Raw genomic sequence first — 27,245 nt, forward strand, 5'->3', positions numbered from 1 at the left:
TCATGAATAGGCACGTAAGTGGCAGCCAAAAAGTCCCTGACACTCTGCTTCACTTGTTTATTACACTTGGTTGCTCATCCCAAGGTAGGTGGATGTCTAGTGTCGGTGCTGCGCTGAGCAGCGGCTCCACGGGTATCAGGTGGCCCGTGCAGGTCTGTTTCTCACTACTGAGGATGGATGCAGATTCTGAAATACTAAGCTAAAGGTGCTGCTTTGTACTAGGAAGACAGCCAGTTAAAATTCAGAAGGATTTCCCCTCCACAGCTGTGAATGTGTCTTCTGAGCTTGGCTGTCACACACCAGTGTGGACGGCATAGTCCTGGGGTCTGGCCGTGAACCACAGGCGCGGGCGCTCCTAGGCATCCTGTTTTGGAGGACCTGGGTTCCAGTCTCAGCGCTGGCTCTGGACTCCAGTTTCCTGCGAATGTGCAACCCGGAAGGCAGCAGTGAGGCTCATGTGGTCAGGTTTCTGCCACCCGCTTGAGGAACCTGAGCTTGAGTTCGTGGTTCTGGCTTTGGGCTCTGCTTGGCCCGGGCATTGTTGCCGTTTGGCAGAGAGACAGTAGATGGGAGCTCTGTATCTGCCTCATAAATAAATTTAATAAAAATAGTTGCCAGCTACAGGAAGCATATTTGTGCCTTGAGATGTACAGAACATTAACAATGCCCAGCTTGTGAATTGAACAGCTGTGCTGTGTCAGTGTGCAGCTTAGGCCTGTGAGCGTGTGAAACACCCAGGAAGTCTTCGTCCGAGAGACAGAGGCGGGCGAGTCGAGGAGAACACTGTGGAAGAGCTGGGCGTCCCTGTGAGGAGCAGGTCCCGTCCTGCACCTGTGTGCTTGCTGAGTGGAGAAGAGAGGAATGGGTGGACTCAGAAATTGGGAAAAGGCATTTTTCATTTCCAAATTTATTTATTTGAAAGGCAGACTTAGAGAGGGAGAGACAGAGAGAGATCCTCCTTCCTCTGGTTCATTCTCCATATAGCCCCAACGGCCAGGGCTGGGCTAGGCCAAAACCAGGAGCCAAGAGCTTCATCCGGGTCTCCCCTGTGGGTGCAGGGGCCCAAGCACTTGGGCCATCCTCTACTGCTTTCCTAGTTGCAGTAACAGGAAGGCAGATGGGAAGTGGAGCCAGCCAGGTTTCAGATAGGAGCTCATATGGGATGCCAGCACCCCAGGTGGCAGCTTTATGTGCTACCGGCCCCAAAGGAGCTTCATTTTAGATGATGGGGTGGCTTGCCAAGTCTTTTATCTTTTCACCACAGTGGGGATGTCGTTAAGAGATTTTTTGTGACTGACAGAGCGGTGGGGCATTCTGTGCCGCGGATGGTGCTGAGTGCGTGTATTGGGGATGCTGACGCTGGAGAAGCTCAGAGGGCCGGATGGATTCCTGGGCAGTGTCGTTGGGCTTGGCGTGTCCTGCAGATATCACTAAGCTAGGGTAGTCACCTCACAGATTAAAAATGTTAGCAAGAGCAACAGGCAAGCTTTCAAGGGCCCTCTTTCTTTCCCCTTTGCCACGTGTCAGCTGGAGAAGCTGGGAAGCTCCTCACTGTAGTAGTTGATGCCGTTTGTTGCAATAATCGGTGTTTTAAAATTAGGCCACTGTATAGTATACTAGGGCTGAGGAGTTAAAATGCAGCACTTAGTATTTTTGCAGTGTGTGGCTGTGTAATTAGTATTAGGAATGATACCTTTTGAACAGAAAACTGCAGGAGGGAGGGGTTATGTTTGTGTTTTACAACTGGAGGTTAATTTTCAACTTAGCAGGACCAACTTAGTTAAAATGTTCTTTGAGTTTCTTTTTCAGTTAAACCTTGTTCACTGAAGGGTGTGTGTGTGAGAGCTGCCCAGTGGTCGTCTAATGGGATGAGTAGCCCCGTTGGTCCTGCACCCGGGCAGCGGCGTGGGAGTTGATTGCCTGTCCTCGCTGTGGGTTCTGCAGGTTGGGGAGCACATCCCTGAGCATGAGCGCAGAATGAAGCGGCGTTTGGATGACCCCGAGTCACCGGTGTACGCGGCCCAGCAGCGTCGGCTCCCTGGCAGCACGGAGGCTTTCCCACACCAGCACCGCGTGCTCGCGCCCGCCCCTCCGGTGTACGAGGCGGTGTCCGAGACCATGCAGTCAGCCACGGGCATCCAGTACTCAGTGACCCCCAGCTACCAGGTAAGGCCGGCGGAGGGCGGAGGGCGGGTGGTGATGCCATCCGGTTAGAGATTTATTCTTTGTTAAGCAGTGAGTTTGATGCACACAAAGTATATGGGATATGTGAGGGTATAAAAAATAATAAAGGAACACAGTACACTTGTGTGCTTCCCTCCTGTCGCTGTGAGTCCCCCAGAGGTCGGAATCTGAGCTGGGTGCTATGTTCTCATTCATTACCTTTTGTTTCCCACAGTTTCGTTCCATCTGAATAGCATGGTAGTTGAGTTTGGGTATTTTTGAAATCGTATCTAAAGGGGGTGTGCAATGCTTTCTTGACTCCCCTATTCACTCCTCTTTGTTCCTAAGACCCATCATTTTTCCATTCAGTTTCACTTTGCTGTAAATTTTACAAATACACGGTTTATGAATGGTTCTACCATTGGACAGTTGGACTGTTTTGTGGTTTTCACCAGATACTTCTGTGAACATTCTTAACTCATTTCTCATTGTGCAGAACTATTCATAGTGAAAATGTATGACGCAGCATGGAGCTTACCCCAAGGTTTAGATCTGTATACTTTTTATCAAGAGACTTGTGCCATGAGGGCACAGGGACAGCTGAACTGGACTTGTTGGTTTCCATCTGACGTAAACTCTGTGTTATCACAGCCCACTGGGCAGGTTTGGGGACATGAGAGAAAAAGTGCTTTGAGTATTTGAGAGAGGGTAGCTGGGCCAGAGAAACACACCCTTTTTCTTTTTGTTTTAACGATTTATTTATTTGAAAGACAGAGAGAAAAAGTCCGTCTTTCTATCTGCCGGTTCACTCCCCCAATGGCCGCAATAGCCAGGCCTGGGCCAGGCCAAGCCAGGAGAGCAGAACTCCATTTGGGTCTCCCATGTGGGTGGCAGGGCCCAGTCACTTGGAACACCCTCTGCTGCCTGCCCAGGCACGTTTGTAGCAAGGGAGCTGGATTGGAAGTAAGACAGCAGGGACTTGAGCAGGAACTCATAAGGGATGCTGGCATTGCAGGCAGCAGCTTAAACTGCTGTGCCACTGTGCTGGCCCCAAGAGGATGCCTTTTCAGAGGGGTCCCAATACAGATTTTTTAAAATGTATTTGGAAGGCGGAGAGGGAGAGGGAGAGGGAGAGAGAGAGAGAGAGAGAGAGAGAGAGATCTTCCATCTTGCTGGTTTATTCGACAAAAGGCTACAACAGCCAGGGCTGGGTTGGGCTGAAGGCAAGAGCTGGGAACTCCATCTGGGTCAGCCATATGGATGACAGGGGCCCAAGTGCTTGGGCCATCATCTGTTGCCTTCTCGGGTGCATTAGCAGGAAGCTGAATCACAGATGGAGCAGCTGAGATGGGAACTGGCACTTTGATATGAGATGTGGGTGTCCCAAGAGGTGCCACAGTGCCTGCCTCGCCATGTTTTTTTAAGAAAAGGATGTAAGATGACTTTTTCCTCTGATCTCTCAGACTTTCTCCCTCTGGTTTATTTCTTGGATATCCAAAAATATCTGTACCTACCTAGCTAGCTATCAAAATGCACTTTAAGACTTACTGTTTATTTACTTACTTGAAAGAGTTAAGGGAGAGACAGATGCAGAGACAGACGGAGATCTTCTATCCGCTGGTTCACTCCCCAGATGGCCACGAGGACCAGAACTGGACCAATCTGAAGCCAGAGCTTCTTCCAGGTCTTCCACGTGGGTGCAGGGGCCCAAGCATTTCGGCTGTCTTCCACTGCTTTCCCAGGTGTATCAGCAGGGAGCTGGATTGGAAGTGGAGCAGCCAGGACTCCAATCGGCACGCATACGGGATGCCAGCGCTGCAGGTGGCAGCTTTACCCACTATGCCATGGCAATGGCCCCTTGAAATGCGTTTTTTATGCAATTTGGAGCAAATACTATGAACTGTTCTGCTGTTTTCTCTTTTCACCTAACATAGAAGGGTCAGCCTTTTCTTTCTTCTTTTTCTTTTTTAAGGTTTTTTTTTATTTATTTGAAAGTCAGAATTAAACGGAAGAAGAGACTGAGAGAGAGAGAAAATCTTCATTTGCTGTTTTACTCCCCAAATGGCTGGGGCTGGGCCAGGCTGAAGCTAAGAGCCAGGAGCTTCTTCCAGGTCTCCCACATGGGTGCAGGGTCCCAAGCACTTGGGCCATCTTTTCCTGCTTTCCTAGCTGCTTTAGCAGGGAGCCTGATGGGAAGTGGAGCAGCCAGAACTTGAACCCGCACCCACATGGAATGCCAGTGCCACAGGCAGTGGCTTTACCCACTATAGCACAGCGCTGGCCCAGGGTCACTTTTCTACTTGAACGTTGATCTGGGTAGAACTAAATAATTTTTAAAAAAATCACTGCATTGGGACGGGCATTGTGTTGCGTGGTTTAAACTGCCACTCGGGGTCCAAGTGCTGGTTCATGTCCCAGCTATCTCACTTCTTTCTTCTTCCTCCCTCCCTCCCTTCCTTCCTATTTACTTGAAAGAGTTACAGAGAGGGGAAATGACAGAGATAGATCTTCCACCCACTACTTCACTTCCCAGATGGCCACAATAGCCAGGGCTGGGCCAGTCCAAGGCCAGGAGCCAAAAGTTTCGTCCAGGTCTCCCATGTGCGTAGCAGGGGCCCAAGTACTTGGGCCATGGTTTGCTGCTTTTTGCAGGCTATTAGCTGGCAGCTAGATTGGAAGCGGAGCAGCTGGAAAACGAGCTGGTGCTCACAAGGGGTGCTGGTGTCGCAGACGGCAACTTTACCTGCAGCTGCCCGCCTCGCCAACTGATCCACTTCTGATGATGCGTTCGTGGGGGGCAGCAGAGGATGGCAAGGGCTTGGTCCTCTGCCATCTGCTTGGGAGATCTGGATTCATGTTTGGGCTACTGGCTTTAGCCTGGCCCAGACCCGCTGCTGTGGGCATTTGGGGAATAAACTAGGGATGGAAAATCTCTCCATCTCTTTCTCTCTCTGTCACTCTGCCTTTCAAGTAGGTGAACATAAATAAACATTAAAATTTTTTAACCTAATAAAATTTTCACTGTTATTTTTAAGGGCTGCATATATAATGTTCCGTTCCAGGTCCATCTGAACCATAATTTGTTCAACTGGTCTGGAAAGACTTTCTGCATCCTCACTTGTTAGTGACCCTTGGAGTGTGTGTCTGGGAGCAGGCTGGGGTGCCTGCACGCCAGATTGGAGTGCCAGCTCCAGCTCCTGTCTCCAGCTTCCTGCCAGTGCAGACCCTGGGAGGCAGTGGTGTTGGCCAAGACCCCCCCGCGAGCCTGCACTGAGTTCCTGCTTCCTGATGGTGGCGCAGGGTTTAGCATCTTTTCATCATACTGCTGTGTGAAGTGCTTTATATATGTATGTTAAAAAAAATTCTCATACTATTCATGAATACATTCAACTTCTGGGTTTTGCGTGTTTCTTTCATGTTAAAATATATGCATCTGGGAGCCAGTGTTGTGGCATAGAATGTTAAGCCACCGCTTGTGACACCAGCATCACATGGGCGCCAGTTCAAGACCCGGCTGCTCCACTTCCAGTCCAGCTCTCTGCTAATGTACCTGGGAAAGCAGCAGAAGCCCCTGCACCCATGTGGAAGACCTAAAAAAAAACTCCTGGCTCCTGCTTTGGCCTGGCACAGCCCTGGCTATTGTGGCCATTTGGGAATGAACCAGCAGATGGGGGATATAAGTAGTGAACTGTGATGCATTGAAATTTAAGAAGGAGCCAGACTTGGGGCTGGTGTTTGGTTACGGCACTGCTCAGCCCACACCAGCGTTCCTGAATCTGAGTCCTGGCTTCGCCTCCAGTTCCATGTCCCTGCTGATGCACAGCCTGGGAGGCAGCACTGATGGCCCAGATGGCTGAGTCTCTGGCTCCAGGCTTTGGCTTTGCATGGTCCTGGCTATTGCAGACATTTAGGGAGTGAACCAGTGGGTGTAATATCTCTTTCTCTGTGTCTCTCTGCCTTTCAAATGAATGAAAACTAAAAGTTTTTAAAAAGAAAAGCTAATCCTTTATCACATATAGTTTGAGAAACACTAAGCTATACAATTTTTGTTTCTTTAATTTTGAGAGCGAGAGAAAGTGAGCTTCCATTCACTGGTTCACCTCCCAGATGTCTTAATAACTGTGTCTGGGTGAAGCTGGGAACACACCCTGGGTCTCCTGTGTGGGTGGCAAGAATCCAACTACTTGAGCCATCACCAGTGCATCTCAGGATCTGCATTAGCAGGGAGCTGGATTCAGGAGCTAAAGGCAACTGTCAAACTCAGTCACCTCCAATATAAAATATGGGTGCCCTACCTGGTAGTTTAATCTCTAGACCAAATGCCTATCACCCACCCCCCACCGTTGAAATGGGGTGGGATGTAGTTTATTTTACTAGTTTTCTTTTATGGAAAATTGGAGCTTCTAAGTAATTATTTTTTTTAAAGATTTACTTATTTATTTGAAAGACAGAGTTACAGAGAGGCAGAGAGAGAGAGAGAGAAGTCTTCCATCTACTGATTCACTCCCCAAATAGCTGCAATGCTGGAGCTGGGCTGATCCAAAGCCAGGAGCTTCTTCTGGGTTTCCCACGTGGGTGCAGGGACCCAAGGACTTGGGCCACCTTCTGCTACTTCCCCAGGCCATAGCAGAGAGCTGGATTGGAAGTGGAGCAGCTGCTTTACCGACTATGCCCTGGCCCCTAAGTGATTGTCGTTGTACAAGAGAAATACACGTGCTTTGTGCGTTTGTGTTGCTTTTCTGGAGCATGCGCGGGAATGTACAGACCTTGAAGTTTCTCCTCTGCATTTTGTGCTGCGCAGGTGTCAGCTGTGCCGCAGAGCTCTGGAAGTCACGGGCCCGCCATCGCAGCGGTGCACAGCAGCCACCATCACCCTGCAGCTGTACAGCCCCATGGAGGCCAGGTGGTGCAGAGTCACACGCACCCAGCCCCGCCCGTCGCACCAGTGCAGGGGCAGCAGCAGTTTCAGAGGCTCAAGGTGGTATTCAGCTCCTCTCCTCAGGTTAAAAGGTGGTCTCCAGCGGGGGTGCGGGCTGCGTCCTGTGAGTCGTAGTGTTGCACACTGTACACAGCGACGGGGGTCCAACCACAAGAAGTTCTACTTTGTTCTTGTTTTAAAACCTGCATTTGCTTCCCATCTTGGCACTGGTGCCTGGTCCAGAGAAGACGACACTGGAGAAGTGTGTAGAATGTGTGAATGCTTGGTTCTCATCGCATCAGGGTGAGGGGCTCTATGTTGACAAAGTTAACCTTCTGCTTTCTGTTGAACTCTTAGTTCTTAGAATCGTATAAGGTTTTATTGAGGGCAAACTTGACTGCCTATACACCTCTAGAGTAAGTTAGCCCGGTGATAAATCGTATGACTGAATCTTTTCCCCTGTTTAAGGATGGTTGAATTGGCTGGCTGTCAAGTCCCTCAGTAGTAAAACACATGCCCTTTTTGGAGGAACCTTCATGACAAAGCGTGAGTGAACTGCGGGTGCCCTCGTCTGCTGAGGGCTCCACGTTAGGGTTCCTTCCCGAGGGGTCTGCAGAAGGGACACAGCTCCCGCTGCTCGTGTGTCTGCTCACTGCCTGCTGTGTTTCAAAATGTGTGGTTGTCACAGTGTTCTGGTTTCTGTTTATCCAGTTTTTTGTTCGTATAAACTTTTAAATTGAGTGCAGGAAATGCAATTTATTAAAGAACTATAAGGAGACGGTAGGGTTCCCGGATTGTGTCAGGTTGCTGGCAGGTGGGAACGGGCTTCACACCTGAAGCAGCACACCCTGTGTGTTGGCCATAGTATTCCCACTTCTGCTTTCCTGACGCAGTAGTCCTCGGTTACCCGAACTTTCAGTTACCCACCGTCAGCCATGGCCTGAAAATACTAACTGGGAAATTCTAGAAATAAGCAGTTCATCAATTTTAAATGTATGAGCTGTTCTAAGTAGTGTGAGGAAGTCATTCCTCATTCCAGCACCTCCATTGTCAGGGCAACGTCACTGCCCAGAGTGCTTGCCCTCAGGTCCCCAAAGCACAAGGGAGTGGTGCTGTGCCCGAGTAGGGAAAGCTGAGCGTCCGGCTTCCTGGGGAAGAGGTGGTGTGCCAAAGTTGCTAGGATCCACGGTAAGTTATTGCTGATCTCGGCCTGTGCCTAGTTTGTAAATTAGACCTTATGGTGGGGGTGTGTGTAGATCAGCTTTGGTCACTAGAACAAATACTTGAGAGAAGCTGTTTCATGCAGGAAGGTACATTGTGGCCCACAGTTCTGAAGGTTCACGGTCTCGGGTCAGCAGCCCCACTGTGGAGCGCGTGCGGAGGAAGGGCTGTATCCAGCCACCCCTCTGGAGAACCACCGCTGAGGGCTTGTGCCCAGTGGCCTACGAACCTCCTCAACATGATGATGGGTCACTCTTCACCTTCTCCCTGCTGTGCCACCCTGGGATCAAGCCTTTAACACCTGCGCCTTGGGTGGGCATCCAAACTAATACTCGATCAGCAGTGATTTGCGTAGGAAAATGTGTATAGGTTGGGAAGTCTCTGTGCTTTCAGACATCTTATTAGAAGTCTTGGAACTTGTTCCTTAAGGATAAAGAGGACTAGTTCTCCCTGGTCCCTGTCTTCACTGGTTGGGTTCTCAGGAATTGGTTTAATATGAATTTAAGAACATGAAATGCTACAGAAGACAGAGAATCTTCACAATGCTTATTACGAGAATACGGTACACCAGATAGTATTTCCACTTACTTTTTAAGATTTATTCATTTAAAAGGCAGAGGACAGGGAGGAGGAGAGCTTGTCCATCCTCTGGGTCACTCCAGGTAGCTGCAGTGGCAAATGCTCCAAGCCACAACCAGGAGCCAGACACTGCATCCAGGTCTCCCACGGCGGTGGGAGGTGTCCTGCTGCCTTCTCGGCTGGACCCCAAGTGGAGTGGCTGCGACTCGACGAGAGGCACCCTCATGTGGGATGCCAGTGCCACAGCCGGCAGCTTACCTGTCGGGGCCACAGCTCCACCCCCGATTCCGTTCTTGCGTGAACTTTCTCGAAGTACCTCAGCATCATAAAGCGTGCCAAAGCTAAGCTGTGAGGACTTCTGTAAAACTGGCCACCTGTATTGTCCTAAGTGAGTAAGACTTACATAGTCTCTCAAGAGAGTGGAAATGAGTTGGGCCTCCGGAAGCCCTTCCGGGGCCTGTTGATGTAACACACTTTGCTCTGTGCTTCTGCAGTGGAGGCTGGTATCAGAGCCTGACAGCTGGGAACTCAGCACCTTTCCCAGTCCTCAGGATAGTCTCTGAAAACTTGGTTTAGTGTGTCTTAATTTTGTATTAGGTTCAGCAGATTATACCTTAATGTTGCAAAAAATGTTTGTGAACTTGCTATTAAATGTTACTGGTTTCTGTCCATTGCCCTTTGCAGTAAGCCCTCTGGAAACAACGTAGCTTCCCTGACCTTCCTGGGAGTTGTCTTGGGTAGATGGACTCCACGCTGGGTTACATAAACCAGCGGGGAAGGCTTTGGATTCGGAGTTAGCGGGACCCTCAGGCAGAGTCGGAGCTTCTTGCTCTCCTTGAGTTGCCAGCTCTCACTGTGCCCCTAGATTCAGCAGCTCACCGCGCTGCTTCCTGCTGGGAAGTGCGGCTTATGCCTCCAGGGGCTCTAACCCAGTGTCCCCCTGCTGCCTGCCATTTGGGGATCAGTTCTAACGCTTTGCAAGCATTTGAATCGGAATTCGGTAAGCCTTGGTATTCTGTAGTAAGGAAGGGAGAATACTTGAGTTTCCTCGAGCGTCAGCGTGGTTGCACGTTTTGTCTTTGGCAGACAGTGACAGGGAAAGATTTGAGTCCTTTGGGGCGTCTTTGAGGTGTGCCTGCGCGTTGGCGTGTATGCCGGCAGGCTCTGTACAGCTGCTTGGTTTGTTTCCCTCGCAGGCTTGCGGACTTGAGCGAGCGCAGGGTTGCTGGCAGGGCCTGGGAAGTTCATCTGTGCGGGCCGGGCGCCCCCACGCGCTGCTCTGTACCTGCGCTTCCACCTGGGGCTCTCGGGACCGTCTGCGTGCTTACCCCGCTTCAGGGACGCGGGTTCCCTCGCTGCTCTCGCATCGGGTGTCCTGCTCAGAATTTGGCGTCCCACTGAGTTTTTAAAGCATAGTGTGATTCTATAACTGATTTTCAGCAGTGACTCCCTGGGAGCTTTTTCTCCATACACGTATCATCTATGATTTCTTGACTTTGGATTTCTGTTCTTTCTCTCTGCAGTGGTTATACTTGTGATGTACTACTTTGTGTCTGTTTATTTTTGGTTAAGAATAACTTGAAAGGCAGAGAAAGAGGGAGGAAGAGAGAGAACGTCCATCTGCTGGTTCACTCCCCAGGTGGCCATACCAGCCAGGGGTGGACTAGGTGAAAACCAGGGCCCTGGAGCACTGTCCAGGTGGCACACCAGCCAGGGGTGGACTAGGCGAAAACCAGGGCCCTGGAGCACTGTCCAGGTGGCACACCAGCCAGGGGTGGGTTAGGTGAAAACCAGGGCACTGGAGCACTGTCCAGGTGGCCACACCAGCCAGGGGTGGACTAGGTGAAAACCAGGGCCCTGGAGCACTGTCCAGGTGGCCACACCAGCCAGGGGTGGACTAGGTGAAAACCAGGGCCCTGGAGCACTGTCCAGGTCCCACGTGGTTGGAAGGTTCCCAAGAACTTAGGAATCTCTTGTTGCTTTCCCAGGTGCATCAGCAGGGTGCTGGATTGGAAGCAGTGTAGCCAGGACTCAGACTGGCACTCCAGTTGGGGTGCTGGTATTGCAAGCTGTGACTTAACCTGCTGGACCAAAATGCCGGCCCCATGTTTTGTCTAAAGATTTATTTATTTATTGGAAAGGCAGAGAGAGAGAGAGAGATCTTCCATTGCTGATTCACTCACTAAATGGCCACAGCCAGGAGCCAGGGGCTGCCTCTGGGTCTCCCACGTAGGTGCAGGGACCCAAGCACTTGGTCGATCTTCTGTTGCTTTCCCAGGCCATAGCAGAGAGCTGGATCAGAGGTGCAGCAGCTGGGACTTGAACTGGTGCCCATATCGGATGCCGGCACTGCAGATGGTGGCTTTACCTGCTGTGCCATAGCGCTGGCCTCCCCTCCTGCCCCTGCCACGTTTATGTTTGATATCTCTTCCTTTGTCGTAACGGTGAATATTATTCTTAAAAAGCTTGCGAAGTCTGTTCCTTCTGCAAATGAGTTTCATGTTCCATCAGTTTGATCGTTAATAGAAGACTTCAATATGTAAAGTCCTGAATATAAATTCAATACTCCAGTGGCCTTCAGTAGAAATTCTCATGTTATAAATATTTGTAAAATCTGGAGAAACCAACCATGTCAGACAAGTGGGCATTGATCAAGTATACGATTTGTGCTTGAGCAGTAGTGAAGCACTTTGACCTTGACTGTTGCATGCAGTGGTTTAAAATGCTGCTTAAGGTACCCACATCCCATATCAAAAGTGCCTGGAACCAAGCCCACCTCTGCTTCCAGTACAGCTCCTGGCTCACGCACCTGAGAGGCAACAGATTATGGCCCAAGTCTTGAGTCCCTGCCACCCACGTGGGACACCCAGATGGAGTTCGGCTCCTGACGTCTGCCTGGCCCAGACACAACTATGGAAGGCATTGGGGGAGTGACCTGGTGGATGGAAGTTCTCTATCTGTCTCTGCATCTTCCCCTCTGTCATTCTGCCTTTCAAATAAAAAGAAAGAAAATCTCATTTGAAAGGCAAAATGAGAGAGCTTCCATCTTCGCAAATGCCTGTAACACTCAGGGTTGGGCCAGGCTGACACCAGGAGCCTAGAACTCCATCCAGGTGTCACACATGTTGGGCAGGGACCCAAGTACTTGGACCGTGACCTGCTCTGTCCTAGGCGTGCATTAGCTGGAAGCTGGAATTGAATGGAGCCTGGTTTCAGACAGGGCACTCTGCCACAGGGGTGTGGGCGTCTGAGCCCTCGTCTTAACTGCTGTGCTGTCGTGCTGCCCCCGGACAGCCTTTGAAATGCTTCTGTCTAGTGCTGCTCTAACAGGAGGCTTGACAGAGGGTGAGCTAGAAGTGGACTTCTCATAGTTCCAGAGGCTGGGAAGGGCCAGATGAAGGACTCAGCAGGTTGCTGTCTGGGGAAGGCCTGGTCTCTGCTTCCAGGATTGGCACCTTGAACTTTGTTCTCTCACGGCAGAAGGACCAACACTGGTTCTTGCCGTCCGTCTTATAAAGCTGCCAGCCATCCACATGATTCCCATCCTCTTGACTAAGTCTGCTGCTGCAAGCCCCGCCTCTTCCAATAGCATAGTGGTGACTGCGGCCAGCACTCGCATCTGGGGACACATTCGGGCCGTGGCGCCGTTTACTGGTTTATTTGAACACAAGTGCTCCATTTCACAACGTGTAACCACAGTGTGTCTTAGATTTGTAACACTTTCCTAAATGTTGTATTTTGTGTAATTTAACATGCTTATCTCAGAGTATATGGGAAATATATAGTGGGTATTTGCCTTGTCCTAAATCCCACTCATAACTTTAGAGTCCCTGAAATCGGTTCTCTTGGTGTGGCTTTCGAATGGTTCCCCTCCCTTAGTTCCCAGACACAGTCAGTCTTAGTCCTGTCATGGCAAAGCTTTCGCATATGTGTAGTTCTCTGCGCTCCTCTGGCTGGCACCATGTGCAGGCCACTGTCCTCGCGCCTGCGCCGAGGTGTCTGGCCGTCCCTGAGGCATGGCAAGTCTTCCTGCCCCCTCTCAGTCCGCCCTGCCGTGTGCCAGGTTTTCTTAAACCGTTACCAAGCTGAGTGCACAGAGACTCACGTGATGAACAGCTAAATTGCTTTTCAACAAGATTTACAAGGGTTCTTGTTTTAAGCCTCTGTTTTATTATTGACATTCATGCCAAATTTTAATACTTTGTTTCACTTACTCTTTTATTTAGGCATACGTTGTTTTTGTTGTTCTTCGTTTGTCACCTCTTTATAACGTTGTGTGTCCTGCCTCAGGTGGAGGATGCGCTGTCTTACCTGGACCAGGTGAAGCTGCAGTTCGGTAGTCAGCCTCAGGTCTACAACGATTTCCTTGACATCATGAAGGAATTTAAATCTCAGAGGTAAAAGATGTGTGGTTGGACTCAAGCTTTGTGCTTGGTGTGTTGCTTTTGGATATTTGTCTGAAAGAGAGACAGAGAACTGCAGTTAGCGGTTCACTACCCAGATGCCTGTGGTGGCCAGGGCAAGGCCAGGCTATCCAAAGCTCAAGCCAGCACCACTGTGTGCATGGGAGGAACTCTATGGAGCCGTCACCGCTGCTTCCCGAGGTCTGCCTTAGCAGGAGGTGGAGTCGGCATTGAGCCCAGGCCCTTGATGTGCAGCACGGGCATCTGAACCGCGAGGCTAACAGCCTGCCCCGTGCCCCCTTTGGAGCATTGAATTTTCCAGGTCATGATGGAAACTACCAGACTTTTCTCTCCATGTTGGTAAATTTTCCTGCCAAAATGTTTCTCAGTGCTTTATCAGGACAGTGGTGCTGGTAGTAAGTTAGACTGCCTGATTGTTGAGTGGGCTTCAGATGCCCTGGTATTCTGACGTGGTTCGCATGTTGTTAAGAGCAGCTCGTCGAACAGTGCAGAGCTGTGCCCAGTAAAGGATTTCTACTGGTGTATCAAAGATCAGCTCTGCCTGGAAATTGCGGCTCTCAGTTGACTGAGTGTCTGTGTGATACTGCTGTTACCATGAAAGTGTGAGTGTATTGTGTTCAAGACTGGGACAAGTGTGTGCGTAGATTCTGTGACATGCATGTTGATCTCTGTGTTTCCCTACGTAGAGAAAACTGAGGGGGAGGTTTTTCTTGCTAGGGTGTCTGTCAGGCTTGCAGCCTTCACTTTTCCTTCTGTTTATCAGCATCGACACTCCAGGAGTGATTAGTCGTGTCTCCCAGCTGTTCAAAGGCCACCCTGACCTGATCATGGGCTTCAACACATTCTTGCCCCCTGGCTACAAAATTGAGGTGCAAACCAATGACATGGTGAACGTGACAACTCCTGGCCAGGTTCATCAGATCCCCACGCACGGCATCCAGCCCCAGCCTCAGCCACCACCCCAGCATCCTTCCCAGCCTTCGGCACAGTCAGCCCCAGCTCCTGCCCAGCCGGCTCCTCAGCCTGCACCTGCCAAAGTCAGCAAGGTGAGCCTGTGGGAAACCGCCTCATGTGACGTGGGTGTCTCAGAGCACCTGCCGTGGACACCTGCCCTTGGCAGGATTCAGACAGGCCCAGAGCCTTCCTTGACAACGATGCAGCTCATCCCGCACCTTTAATGTGTCACATTTACACACAGCATGCTTGCGTGTCTCCTGAAGTGAGCACAGGTGGTGGCCTCATAGCTCAGTACTTAGACAGGATCATCTCTCATGGTCAAGAGGTACCACTGTCCACGTGCCGTCATTCCAGAGGCTGCTCTTTACCAGATTAACTTGTGTCAAGCTGAGCGAAGACCCCAGTGATGGAGGGGAAGGTGGTGATGATGCACTTGCCTGTGACTAGAACAGACCGAGTGCTCGGCTGCACGGCTGCATCTCCAGAGCTCAGGGCCGTGCGTGCTAGTGGCAGCCGGACGAGAAGGTGCAGATGACGTTTCCGGCACCTCAGTGTGCTGGCGCAGGGGTGATCTAGCAGCCTCCTGCAGGAGGGTTTGTCGTCTTGTTAAAGGTCTCCCTAGAATGAGTTCTGTCTGTCTGTACCTGCTGTGCTCGAGAGCTTAAAGACCGCACGTGAAAGATTCTGCCTGCAGCTGGAGGTGGCCCAGCCCTAAGTTGTAGGTAGAAGATTCGAGACTGGGTACTGGTACCACAGAGTGCAGCCCCTCCGCCCTGCCCAGGCGGCTTGGCGGAGTGAGTCAGCAAGGATGCAGGTGGAGTTGACACCTCCCTTTTCTTTAGCTCTTTCCCCTTGTCAAACCGTGAGTGTGCGCGCGTGTGCATGCGTGTGCGCGTGCTACTGAGGAGAACACAGACTCTTCTTTTCAGCCTTCCCAGCTGCAAGCACATGCCCCAGCCAGTCAGCAGACTCCCCCGCTCCCTCCGTATGCATCCCCGCGCTCTCCGCCGGTGCAGCCTCACACCCCGGTGACCATCTCGCTGGGAACGGCCCCGTCTCTGCAGAACAATCAGCCTGTGGAGTTCAACCACGCCATCAACTATGTGAACAAGATCAAGAACCGGTTCCAGGGGCAGCCAGACATCTACAAAGCCTTCCTGGAGATTCTGCACACCTATCAGGTAGGAGGTTGTCTTGTTGGTTTCTGTGAACCCCTGGCTGCCCTCTGGGGGCCTCTCGTCCAAGAAGAACTTAGAAACTGTGATCTGTGATCATAAAGCCACTTTTTTTTGCCTGACTTGGATGCCCTGTTAGCATCCCGTGGGGATTTGCAGCCACTGCCCTGTGAGATGAATGCTGTTGATCTGGGACGCTTAGAGCAGGGCTAACCTGCAGGAGGAGCAGCTTCGCAGGTGTTTGTGTTGCATCAGTTGGCATGGTGCACTGAGCATCACTTTTACTGCCCAGCGTTTGATTTGCTTGTTCGAAAAGCAGAGGGACAGAGAGACTGTCCGACTGCTGGTTCACTCCCCCAGTGGCAGCTGGATCTGGGCCAGGTCAAAGCCAAGAGCCTGGAACTCTATCAGGGTCTTCCACTGCCCTCCCTGGTGCAGGAAAGGGCACTGAAAATGGAGTGGCACTCTGGTGTGTGTGCTGGCGTTGCCAGCGATGGCTCAACCCATTGTGCCACCACACCATCTTCAACTTTAAAGTCCACAGTCAGAACAGCTGCCGACAGTATAGACTTCTTGAAAATTTATTTGAAAGGCAGAGTTACAGAGAGAGAACACGAGAAAGGTCTTCCATCCACTGCTTCACTCCCCAGATAGCTGCAATGGCTGGGGCTGGGCCTGGCCAGAGCCAGGAGCCAGGAGCTTCTTCTGGGTCTCCCACGTGGGTGCAGGAGCCAAAGGATTTGGGCCATCCTCCACCGCTTTCCCAGGTGTATCAGCAGGGAGCTGGATTGGAAGTGGAGCAGCTGGGTCTCGAACCAGCACCCATATTGGATGCTGGCATTGCTGGCAGAGGCTTAACCTGCTAGGCCACAAAGCCGGCTCCTAGACTTTTTTGAGGGTAGCGTAAGTAGATACCAGAGCAGGATTCCTGTCAGGCATTCCGGAAAGCGCAGAGGTGGGATTCAGAACAGTAACCCTGTGACACAGCCTCCTTCCGTTCGCAATTCCTCAGAAAGAGCAGCGGAATGCCAAGGAAGCTGGGGGCAGTTACACTCCAGCGCTGACGGAGCAAGAGGTGTATGCCCAGGTGGCTCGTCTGTTCAAAAACCAGGAAGACCTGCTGTCCGAGTTTGGACAGTTCCTCCCAGATGCCAACAGTTCCGTGGTGAGTTTCACTTGGATTCAGGACCGCTGGATGGGTTGCAAAGCTGCAGTCAGAAGGCCCTTGGCCTGACGACACTGAGCCTGCTTTGATCAGAACGCTAACCTCTTGCGTGTGTCTTCAGCTTTTAAGCAAAACAACAGCTGAGAAGGTTGATTCGGTGAGAAATGACCATGGAGGCACCGTGAAGAAGCCCCAGCTAAACAACAAGCCGCAGAGGCCGAGCCAGAACGGCTGCCAGATCCGCAGGCACTCTGGCACGGGAGCCACGCCCCCGGTGAAGGTGCGGCGGGCGGCTGGGTCCTGGGTCCGGGGCGAGCTGCTGTCTGTCAGAGCTCAGCCGTGTGCTGGGCTTTGCCAAAGGGCAGTAGCTGATTGCGGGGTTACAGCGCTCTTGTGAGTTCGGACTGGAGTTTGTTCTTTTTTTGTTTTTGTTTTTGTTTTTGTTTTTGTTTTTGACAGGCAGAGTGGACAGTGAGAGAGAGACAGAGAGAAAGGTCTTCCTTTGCCATTGGTTCACCCTCCAATGGCCGCCGCGGCCGGCGCACCGCGCTGATCCGATGGCAGGAGCCAGGTGCTTCTCCTGGTCTCCCATGGGGTACAGGGCCCGAGCACTTGGGCCATCCTCCACTGCACTCCCTGGCCACAGCAGAGAGCTGGCCTGGAAGAGGGGCAACCGGGACAGAATCCGGCGCCCTGACCGGGACTAGAACCCGGTGTGCCGGCACCGCAAGGCGGAGGATTAGCCTAGTGAGCCGCGGCGCCGGCCGGAGTTTGTTCTTACATTATCTCTCTGCTGTGAGTTGTGTTTATTTTTCTGTTTGCTACCGAGAGTTTCTGACACTTCCAAAGTTTCCGTTCTTCTGATTTTGGTGCTTTAAGAAGAATCTTGAGCTGGATGGATGTTCTTTCAGAAATAGAGGGGTCGTCTTGTGGGAGAGGGGCTGTGCTTTGTGAGATCTCGGGTTCTTCCCCAAGGCGGGATCCGGTGGCTGTTGCAAAAGAGGTCTCCGACGCCTGTTAGGGTTGGGCCACCTGGTGTTTGCACCTGCTGTTGCAGTCAACACGAGGGGGTGTGCCTGCCACCCGTGATACAGCTCATGCGTGGCAGGAACTGGTTAGGTTTGCTCTTTGAATGCCGAGCTCTGAGTGAGTGCTGGAGCGGCAGGTGATGTGAGGTAGGCCTGTCTGCAGAATTCCGTTAAAGAATGACGAAAGCTGGTGGAATTTGAGATCGTACGCGATGACTGGTGAACAAGTGAATGGCTGCGAGGACTGACGTCAGCACTGCCGGTACTCTGAAGGGCCTTGCTCTCTGTTCCAGACGAGTTCTCGTGACGTCAGGCTAGACACAATCATGGTTTCTGGGCCCTCAGTGACGAGGACTGGGGCCACGGGTTGCCAGGTACGGCCAGGAGAGTGCCCCCACCCCAGGCTCTGCTCTCTCACCTGACAGCCTGCTGTGAGAACCCGCCCTGGGCCATGAGAGCAGGCTCTGGCTCCCAGCTGGCCCCCATAACTGCAGCGTTTCAGTTTGTACACTTTTCCCAGATAGTTGAAAGTGAATTCTTGCTGTTTGTTCTGTTTCAAACAATACCATCAGTGTGAGTGATATTGCTGACAAGAGTTCCTCCTCCTGTTGGAACCGTGCTTCTTTTCCTGAGCATTCACAGTGAAGCATCAAAGGTTAGAGATTGACTGCTGTGTGTTCTAGGTGATGTGTGCCCACTCTTTGTACAAATAGCCTCTTCTCCCACAACAGGTAGGAAAAACAGTGGTGTCAGGTTCCAGGTACACTCACTCGGGCCTCTGGAGAAAGGAAGAAAATTAATTCCATAAGCTTGTCACAGTGACTGTTTCTGGAGGCGCTATCTGGGGAGTAGAAAGAGAACTTGAGAGAAGGACACTGATGGGCAGACTAAAACAGACGGGGGAATAATCTTTTAACCTGCAGGCTGAGTTCATGACAGATTCTCTCACTCGTTTCACATTATCACTCAGCAGTAGTTTTGGTCTAGAACTGTGACGTACAGGTGAAAACCGGAAAGTTCACTCTGAGTCTTACGTGTCTGTGTCTTTGCTTCTTTGCAGAAGAAACCTAAGCTGCTCAGCCTAAAGGACTCTCCCCTGGCGGAGGCCAGCAAGCACGGTGCTGGCACGGAGTCCTTGTTTTTTGATAAGGTGAGTGATGCCTGAATTAGATTTGAAACCAACATTCATGACAAAAGAACGAGCCGATTAGGCCTTTGTAATTATTTCATTTACTTAAGTCAGAGTTACACAGAGAGAGAAGGAGAGGCAGAGAGAGAGAGGTCTTCCATCCGCTGGTTCACTCCCCAGTTGGCCGCAACAGCCAGACTGCGCCAATCTGAAGCCAGGAGCCAGGAGCTTCTTCCAGGTCTCCCACGTGGGTGCAGGAGCCCAAGGTCTTGGGCCATCTTCTGCTTTCCCAGGCCACAGCAGAGAGTGGGATCGGAAGTGGTGCAGCCAGGACTCGAACCGGCACCCATATGGGATGCCAGCACTGCAAGCGGTGGCTTTACCTGCTACGCCACAGCACCAGCCATCAAATTTTCATTTTTTTAAAGATGTATTTGTTTGAAAGAGTTAGAGGGTAAGACAGAGAGAGATCATCCATCCCCTAGTTCTTTCTCCAGATAGCTACAACAGCCAGGGCTGGGCCAGGCCAAAGCCAGGAGCCAGGGGCTTCTTTCAGGTCTCCCACATGAGTGGTAAAGGCGCAGACACTTGGGCCATCTTCGACTGCTTTTCACGGGCCATAAACAGAGGGCTGAATTAGAAGTGGAGCAGCCAGGACACAAACAGCCCATGTGGGACACCGGCATCACGGGAGGTGGTCTTACCTGCTCCGCCGCAGTGCCGGCCCTCCGTGCTTTGTTTTTTCCTATTTTTGTGTGGGTCCCTTCTGTCTGCTGGTATCGCTAGCACAGCTAGAGGGAGGCTGTCGTTGCCTCCTTCGGTTCTGCAAGGTGCATGGCAGCCACGGGCGTCCTCCCCTTGTGCCCGATGTCTGCATGCAGCTCCCCTTTGTGGACACACGGGCCTGCCTGGCGGAGGGTGTGGTGAAGACACCGGATGCCTGTGGTCCTGTGAGCACTGTGACTCCCTTTTGTACTGTGCACATACAAGGGCAATCCCGAAAGTTGGTGGAAACGGAAATAAAAGATGTTGTTTTTATCAAAAGTTTTTGAAATCTGTGCCTAGTTTGTTTCATGATATGTATGTGTTTTCCATAAACTTTTGAAGACCTCTGGTATAGGGTTCCTGGGAGTTCTAGTTTGTTGTTGGAACTCCCCAGGTGACTCGAGTGGGCAGCCAGCGTGAGCTCAGTGGTGCATGTCGTCGTGTGGGGTCTTCGTTCAGCTCTCCTGTGTCTGGTGTGACGAGTAGACACCAGCCCCCTACACTGAGCTGGGGACTGACCCTGTCTTATGCCCCTGGGAGAAGATCAAGTGATTACATCCCAGTGAGTGGCACCTCCTCACGGCCTCCTGCTGTGCCTCTGGGAACGCTTTCTGAGGCTGCCCTGACACGGTGCCGAGGCAGATGTAGAAGTCCGGGCGATAGCCACGCAGTGGCAAGGAGAGGGTGGGGAGGGGACTGTTGGAAAGCAAGGCAGAACCAGAAAGAACAGAAGCCAAGTGCATCATGCGGACCTCACTGGGATTCTGCATTCGAAAACCAGATTTTAGAGGCATTTATTAGACAATTGAAATTTGAGTGTGCGGTTAAGGAACCTTATAAGGAATCTTGAAATAAATTAATTAAGAGTAGTGGGCTGTTGAAAACTTTTTAAAACACTTTCTTTGGCTACATACCAAGGTGTATGTAGGTACAATGTCTGAGACTTGCTTTATCATTCAATGATAGAGATGCGTGTGAAGGAGACAGAAGTCATTGAGGCTGGGTGATACATGGGTTCAGCACTTCTTTGTGCTTAAAAGCTAGTACAGGGGCTGGGGTTGTGGTGGAGTAGGGTGATCCTCTGCCTGCAGTGCCGGCATCCCATATGGGCACCAGTTCCAGTCCTGGCTGCTCCACTGTTGATCCAGCTCCCTGCTAACGTGCCTGGGAAAGCAGAAGATGGCCCAAGCTCTTGGGCCCCTGCACCTGCATGGGAGACCTGGAAGAAGCTCTTGGCTCCTGGCTTCAGATCAGGCCAGCTCCAGCCATTGTGGTCATTTAGGGAGTGAACCAGTAGATGGAAGACCTCCCTCTTCCTCTGTAACTCTACCTCTCAAATGAAGTCTTGTTTAAAAAAAAACAAAAAACTAATAAAAAATTAAGTAAAAGTGGTATATTGCACAAAAAGTAACTTGCTCTTTAATCTTTAGCTTTTATTTTTATTTATTTATTTATTTGAAAGGCAGAGTTACAGAGGAAGAGAGGGAGAGAGATCATTCTTACATCCACTTGTTTGTTCCCCAAATCGCCACCATGGCTGGGGCTTTCCAGCCCAAAGCCAGCAGCCTGGAGCTTCTTCCAGATCTCCCATCTGGGTGCAGAGGCCCTAGAACTTGCGCCATCACCTGCTGCTCTCGCAGGCGCTCTAGCAGGGAGCTGGATGAGAAGTGGAGCAGCTGGGACTTGAACTGGCACCATGTAGGATACTGGCATTGCAGGTAGCGGTTTAACCTGGGACACCACAGTGCTGTCCCTTAGTCTTTAGCTTTTAAGTTGAGCTTCATATGCCGTGGTGCGCCTCTCAGTGGGAAGTGAGAGAGACACTGCAGCCTGGAGCGGGGCTGTGCATAAACCATGGGGGTTGGCACCAGGGAGCTGTAACTGCAGGGCTCATCTGCCCAGGCCAGCCTGAGGTCTGTGTGCCGGCGAACGTGTCTCCATTCTTGATAGTAAAATTCCTATTGTAAATAGAAGGAAAAAGATCAGGTTAGAAGACACAAGTGGTTTTTAGAAGTTTGGGGGCCCACGTTAGGACACCTGCATCCCAAGTCGAGTGTCTGGGTTTCATAGCGGCTCTCTGCCTGACTCTGCTTTCCTCCTGAAGCAGACCCCAGGAGGCAGCAGTGGCGGCTCAAGTGTTTGGGTCCCTGCCACACGTGGACCTTGAGTAAATAAATTCATGGCTTCTGAGCTTAGCCCCAACTGAGAACTGTCACATGCATTTGAGGAGTGAGCCAGTGGGAGTGCTGTCTCCCTCTGTGTGTGTGTGTGTGCGCTTGTATCCCTCACCTCTCTGCCTCATAAACAATAACAGTCATTGAAGACTACTGGAGTTTGACAACATGGCGAACAGACTCTTACTGTACACCTGTTAAAGGGGCGGCAGAAGGCAGGTAACTGATGCATGTGGGATCTCACTTCTAGAGCGTTCACTGTGGAGTGTGTTGAGCGCACACGGGCTGTGGGAGACCAGAGAGGTGAGGCCTCAGGCATGCCCTGCTTCAGCACTCCCCGCTCCTTTGTTCATCAGAGATCCCAGACAGGATATTACTTGAACCATAAATAATTTTAGTAAGTTCCCTTTATAAAGTACTCCCTTTTTAAGACATAACCATTATCACATCCAAAAAAGTAACATAGATTCCTTAATGTCTTCATACCAGTTATATTTCCTCAGTTTTTAAAAATGTAATCCAAGGGCCGGTGTTATGGCATAGCAGTCAAAGCTGCTGCCTGTGGAGGATGGCCCAGGTCCTTGGGCCCTGCACTCACATGGGAGACCAGGAGGAAGCACCTGGCTCCTGGCCATTTTGGGGGTGAACCAATGGAGGGAAGACCTTTGTCTCTATCTCTTACTGTCTAACTCTCAAATAAAATAATAATAATAATAATAATTTTTTTTTTTTTTTGACAGGCAGAGTGGACAGTGAGAGAGAGAGACAGAGAGAAAGGTCTTCCTTTGCCGTTGGTTCACCCTCCAATGGCCGCCGCGGCCGGCGCGCTGCGGCCGGTGCACCGCGCTGATCCGATGACAGGAGCCAGGAGCCAGGTGCTTTTCCTGGTCTCCCATGGGGTGCAGGGCCCAAGCACCTGGGCCATCCTCCACTGCCCTCCCTGGCCACAGCAGAGGGCTGGCCTGGAAGAGGGGCAACCGGGACAGAATCCGGCGCCCCGACCGGGACTAGAACCCGGTGTGCCGGCGCCGCAAGGCGGAGGATTAGCCTAGTGAGCCGCGGCGCCGGCCCAATAATAATAATTTTTTAAAAAGCTGCTGCCTGCGATGCTGACTTACCATATAGGCACTGGTTCAAGTCCTGGCTGCTCCATTTCTTTTCCAGCTCCCTGCTAATGCACCTGGGAAAGCAGCAGAGGATGACCCAAGTGCGTGGGACCCTGCACCCATGTGGGGGACCTGGATGAAGCTCCTGGGTCCAGCCTGGCCCAGCCCTGGCTGTTGCAGCCATTTGGGCAATGAACCAGAGGATCGAAGCTCTCTCTCTCTCACTTTGACTTTCAGATAAATAATACTAAAAAACGTAGTCCACGGGGCAGCGTTGTGGTGGAGTGATGGACGCTTCCACTCGCGACGCCAGCAGCCCCAGGCAGAGCGCTGACTGCGTCCCAGCTGTTCCACTTCTGCCTCAGCTGCTTTCCTAAGTAGCCTGGGAAAGCAGCAGAAGATGGTCCAAGTACTTAGGGCCCTGCCCCCCATGTGGGAGACGAAGATGGAGTTCTAGGCTCCTGGCTTCACCCTGACCTAGCCACAGCTGTTGGGGCCATTTGGAGGAGAACCAGCAGATGCGAGATCTCTGTCTCTGTCTCTGCCCCTCTCTCTCTGTCATTCTGCCTTCAAATACAGAGATCTTTTTTATGTAATCCAAGATCCCAGTTCCCCACCTAACCGTGTTCTCTGGTCGCCTCAGGTCCGAAAGGCCCTGCGCAGTGCTGAGGCCTATGAGAACTTCCTGCGCTGCCTGGTGATCTTCAACCAGGAGGTGATCTCTCGGGCCGAGCTCGTGCAGCTCGTCTCGCCTTTTCTGGGGTAAGTGCGGTGAGGGCTTCAGTCCTGGGAGTTCTTCTCACGTGGAGACTGGCTAGGGTTTGATGGGTGCAGCCGGAGGTAGGCAGAGCTAGCTAGCTTCAGTTGCGGTGTCGGTCACCTGACATGTCCATGTCCAGAGGGCGCTGAGAACTGGTCCAGCTCCAGCGGTGAGAAGATGGGCCAAGGCTGGTGCTCTGCTCGTGCTCTGACCAGTGCTGGTGTTTGTAGAGACAAACCTTTCCCAGGTTCTCGAAGTCCTGCTGTATCTGACAACCTAAGGATTAGAACCTAAGCACCGTCGAGAGTAACAGGATGAAAGAGCGGCTGGGCGCTGCCCGGTCGATGGCAGCTCCCCACCGCCCCCTGCTGTCCCGAGTGTGCCGCCTGCAGAAGCGGTTCCCGGGCGGGGGGCTCGGTGTTCTGACCCAGTCCCAGGTGGCGGAGCTCGCGCCTCTGGTTGCTGACTGCTCTCTGCTTTGCTTCTTCAGGAAATTCCCTGAACTGTTCAATTGGTTCAAAAACTTCCTGGGCTATAAGGAGTCTGTGCACCTGGAAACCTTCCCAAAGGAACGCGCCACCGAGGGCATCGCCATGGAGATCGACTACGCCTCGTGTAAACGGCTGGGCTCCAGCTACCGCGCCCTGCCCAAGAGTTACCAGCAGCCCAAGTGTACAGGGCGGACCCCGCTCTGTAAAGAGGTGAGGCCTCCAGAGGGTCAGCTGCGCAGCCTCTGCTCCCCCCGGGAGGGAGGGGCGGTTCGGGAATCCAGGCCCCACGGGGATGACAAGTCGAGAGCCCCTCTGTCCTTTCTCAAAAGAAAATATTTCCCCTTACGTTCAGGAGCTCTTTCTTAGCTCCTAGTGAAGTTGCGGAGGGTGGAGTCTGGGGCACAGTGGTAGCTGCTGACTTCCTCCCGGAAGTTCGCTCTTCATCGAGAAGGCGTCATCAGGAGTGGGCGTGCAGCCGAGAGGCTGGGACGCCTTTGTACCAATCAGAGTGTGCTCCCTCGCCTGGCTTCCGCTCCAGCTCCTGGCTCCAGCTTCCTGCTGGTGCACACCCTGGGAGGCAGCAGGCATGGCTCAAGGGACTGCGCTCCTGTCGCCCACGGGAGACCTGGAAGGAGCTCCTGCTTCCTGGCCGCCTCTGCCTCAAAAGCAAAAAGACCTTCATCCTCAGAAGTGCTCTGGTAGGCTCTGGTTTCAGTCCCACTTCTCCTGCCCAAAGGTTCTGAATGACACCTGGGTCTCCTTCCCTTCATGGTCCGAGGACTCCACCTTCGTTAGCTCCAAGAAGACGCAGTACGAAGAACACATTTACCGCTGCGAAGATGAGCGCTTCGAGGTACGGGCGTCTGTGTGTGACGGCCGGGGCCCTCGTGCTGTGGTGGTGAATGCTGGTTGTACTCACTGTGCTTCGTTCATTTGCCAAATATGTGTATCGGAGTTTTCTTTCATGGCAGACGTAGCTTATCTAGGCCACTTGAGCCCTTGTAACTGAAATTGTCCGTTGATGACTGAAATAATACATTTTTTGCATGCGTTTTGAAGGCTATTGTATTTTACATGGAATAGAAATCCAGTGCCCTCGGGCCTGTGGGCTCCCTTGGAGCTGTTTTTAGATGGTTTATTTTAAGAGCCGCGTGCAGCGAGAACTAGATGTCTTTCCTGCTTGGCTCTTTTTGAAAGGAAGTTAACTGAGGGACTTTTGTGTCCACGAGGTGGCAGGGAAAGGGCTGGAGTGGACGGATGAGCTGCCGAGAGTCCTTCTGCAGCGGGGACGGGAGAGTGGGCTCAGTGCACTCAGTGCGTGCAGCTGGCCAGCCCACCTAGCTCTGCGGGCGGACCGCATCTTTCTCCTTCTCACCCATGCTGACGTAGCTCTCTTCCCTCTTCACACTGACTCCCACTGCTTCCAGTGTTCTAGAATGAGCTCTCACGTGCTGCCTGGCCCCTGGCAGGTCGTGGCCACGTTTGCCCCAGCATTCATCAGGAGTCCAGCCATTTGCAGAAGACTCGATCCTGACAGGTGTTAGCCTCCGTGGGGATTAGCAGACTGCGGGGCCTTTCTTGGCTGCCCGGGTTAGCCAGGCTCAGTGTGCATCTTTGTGGCACGGTGCGAGTCCTCACTCCCGACCACTGTGCCTGCCAGCGGGGGGCAGCAGCCTCCTTGCCCATTGGCGCCGGCAAGGGCAAGGAGCAGTGAGTTGTGGGCTGTGTTTGAGGGATGACCTGGGGAAGGTGAGTTCCTGTATCAGTCAGGACGCTGTAAGACAGCTTCCAAGTCCAGGGACCTGGGAAAACGGGGTTCATGTCCAGCTGGGGACTTGGCTCTGAGGATGACCGCATCTGGTTGTGAGAGGGAAAGAGCTAAGAAGGATCTGAGATGCCGGAATGCTCCCACCCGGAGCAGTACCAGGACTTACACTCGTCTCACAACTCGGTTGCCACACTAGATACGGGGCCCCGTGCGATCGTGAGAGATTTAGAGAGTTCAGTCCGTTGCTCATCCATAATTGGGAGCGGGGTCCTGGAACAAGAAAACGTGGGGGACACCTTTGCACACTGCTCATTGCTGCACCCTCTGTCCCTCATTTAGACTCTGTGTGAAACCTTGGAGACGGGTAGTCTAAGGCGTGCAGTGCCAGATGAGCGAGACCTCTTCCAGAAAATAAGTGGCCAGAGTAAGAATTCAAGTGGTTACCCCCAGATAGAATGTGGACTCCACGAGAAGTGAGCGCCAGCGCTCAGACTACTGCTGGCTGTGGAGCAGGCTGTGTTGAGTGGTGTTTGGTGAGGGATTTCAGCAGTGCGTGACGCTCAGGGAGAGTGGCAGCAGGGTGGCTCCCGTGTGCCCCTCTGGTCTGTAGGGTCAGCTGTGGAGAGCAGGGCACAGTGCTGTGAGGGACCACCGCCGCGTTCTCGTCTTGGCTGGACGTGTCTGAGTGCCAGCTGCTGTGCTGGACTCTTCGTGTAGATCGTACAGTCAGTCCAGAACAGCCTCAGGAGGACCCCGGGTGCTGCCGCCTTTGGACTGTGCTGCAGTGGCAGAGCCGGGCTTGGTCAAGGAGGTGAGCGTCCAGCCCGGGTCTCTGACCCCGCCGCTCTGTTTTGGTTTGGGTGCTAAGCACCTTTGTTTCTCTCTCCAGCTGGATGTAGTTTTGGAGACCAATCTGGCAACCATCCGGGTTTTGGAAGCAATACAGAAAAAGCTTTCGCGCTTGTCTGCCGAGGAGCAGGCCAAGTTCCGCCTGGACAACACGCTTGGCGGCACGTCGGAGGTGATCCACCGCAAAGCTCTGCAGAGGATATATGCCGACAAGGCCGCCGACATCATCGATGGCCTGCGCAAGAACCCCTCCATCGCCGTGCCCATCGTCCTCAAGAGGTGCCTGGGCCGGGCCCTTCTGCTGTCCTGTGCTGCGCCCAGGCTCAGGCTCCCCTTCAGAGCTCCTGCTGGCCTGAGTGTCTCCCCAGCCCTGGTTGTTGGAAATTGGGTACAAGCAGGAGAAGGGACCTTGTTGTGAAGGTTCTGTGTAACCAGCTGTAGAGAGCAGGTGTGGGGCTGTTGTGAAACACAGGGAGAGCCGGCCGGCGCGCGGCTCACCAGGCTAATCCTCCACCCGCGGCACCGGCACCCCAGGTTCTAGTCCCGGTCGGGGTGCTGGATTCTGTCCCGGTT

The 27,245-nt window shown here is 52.3% G+C and overlaps 1 protein-coding gene across 4 annotated transcripts in view; it reads left to right on the forward strand.

Moving 5' to 3' along the window:
- Window positions 1-27,245, forward strand: part of SIN3A (SIN3 transcription regulator family member A) — a 68,315-nt gene that overhangs the window by 19,399 nt on the left and 21,671 nt on the right. For all 4 annotated transcript variants that reach the window (XM_051834600.2, XM_051834603.2, XM_051834601.2 and 1 more), the window contains exons 2-13: window positions 1,945-2,166; window positions 6,965-7,141; window positions 13,172-13,278; window positions 14,069-14,351; window positions 15,192-15,443; window positions 16,450-16,602; window positions 16,724-16,882; window positions 18,691-18,780; window positions 23,448-23,566; window positions 24,055-24,265; window positions 24,792-24,908; window positions 26,713-26,951. In XM_051834600.2, the coding sequence (XP_051690560.1) occupies window positions 1,978-2,166; window positions 6,965-7,141; window positions 13,172-13,278; window positions 14,069-14,351; window positions 15,192-15,443; window positions 16,450-16,602; window positions 16,724-16,882; window positions 18,691-18,780; window positions 23,448-23,566; window positions 24,055-24,265; window positions 24,792-24,908; window positions 26,713-26,951 (2,096 nt within the window). In that variant the 5' untranslated portion in view covers window positions 1,945-1,977. The remainder of the gene's footprint in view (window positions 1-1,944; window positions 2,167-6,964; window positions 7,142-13,171; window positions 13,279-14,068; window positions 14,352-15,191; window positions 15,444-16,449; window positions 16,603-16,723; window positions 16,883-18,690; window positions 18,781-23,447; window positions 23,567-24,054; window positions 24,266-24,791; window positions 24,909-26,712; window positions 26,952-27,245) is intronic.

Source organism: Oryctolagus cuniculus, chromosome 12 (genome assembly GCF_964237555.1).
Source record: "Oryctolagus cuniculus chromosome 12, mOryCun1.1, whole genome shotgun sequence".
NCBI lineage: Eukaryota > Metazoa > Chordata > Mammalia > Lagomorpha > Leporidae > Oryctolagus > Oryctolagus cuniculus.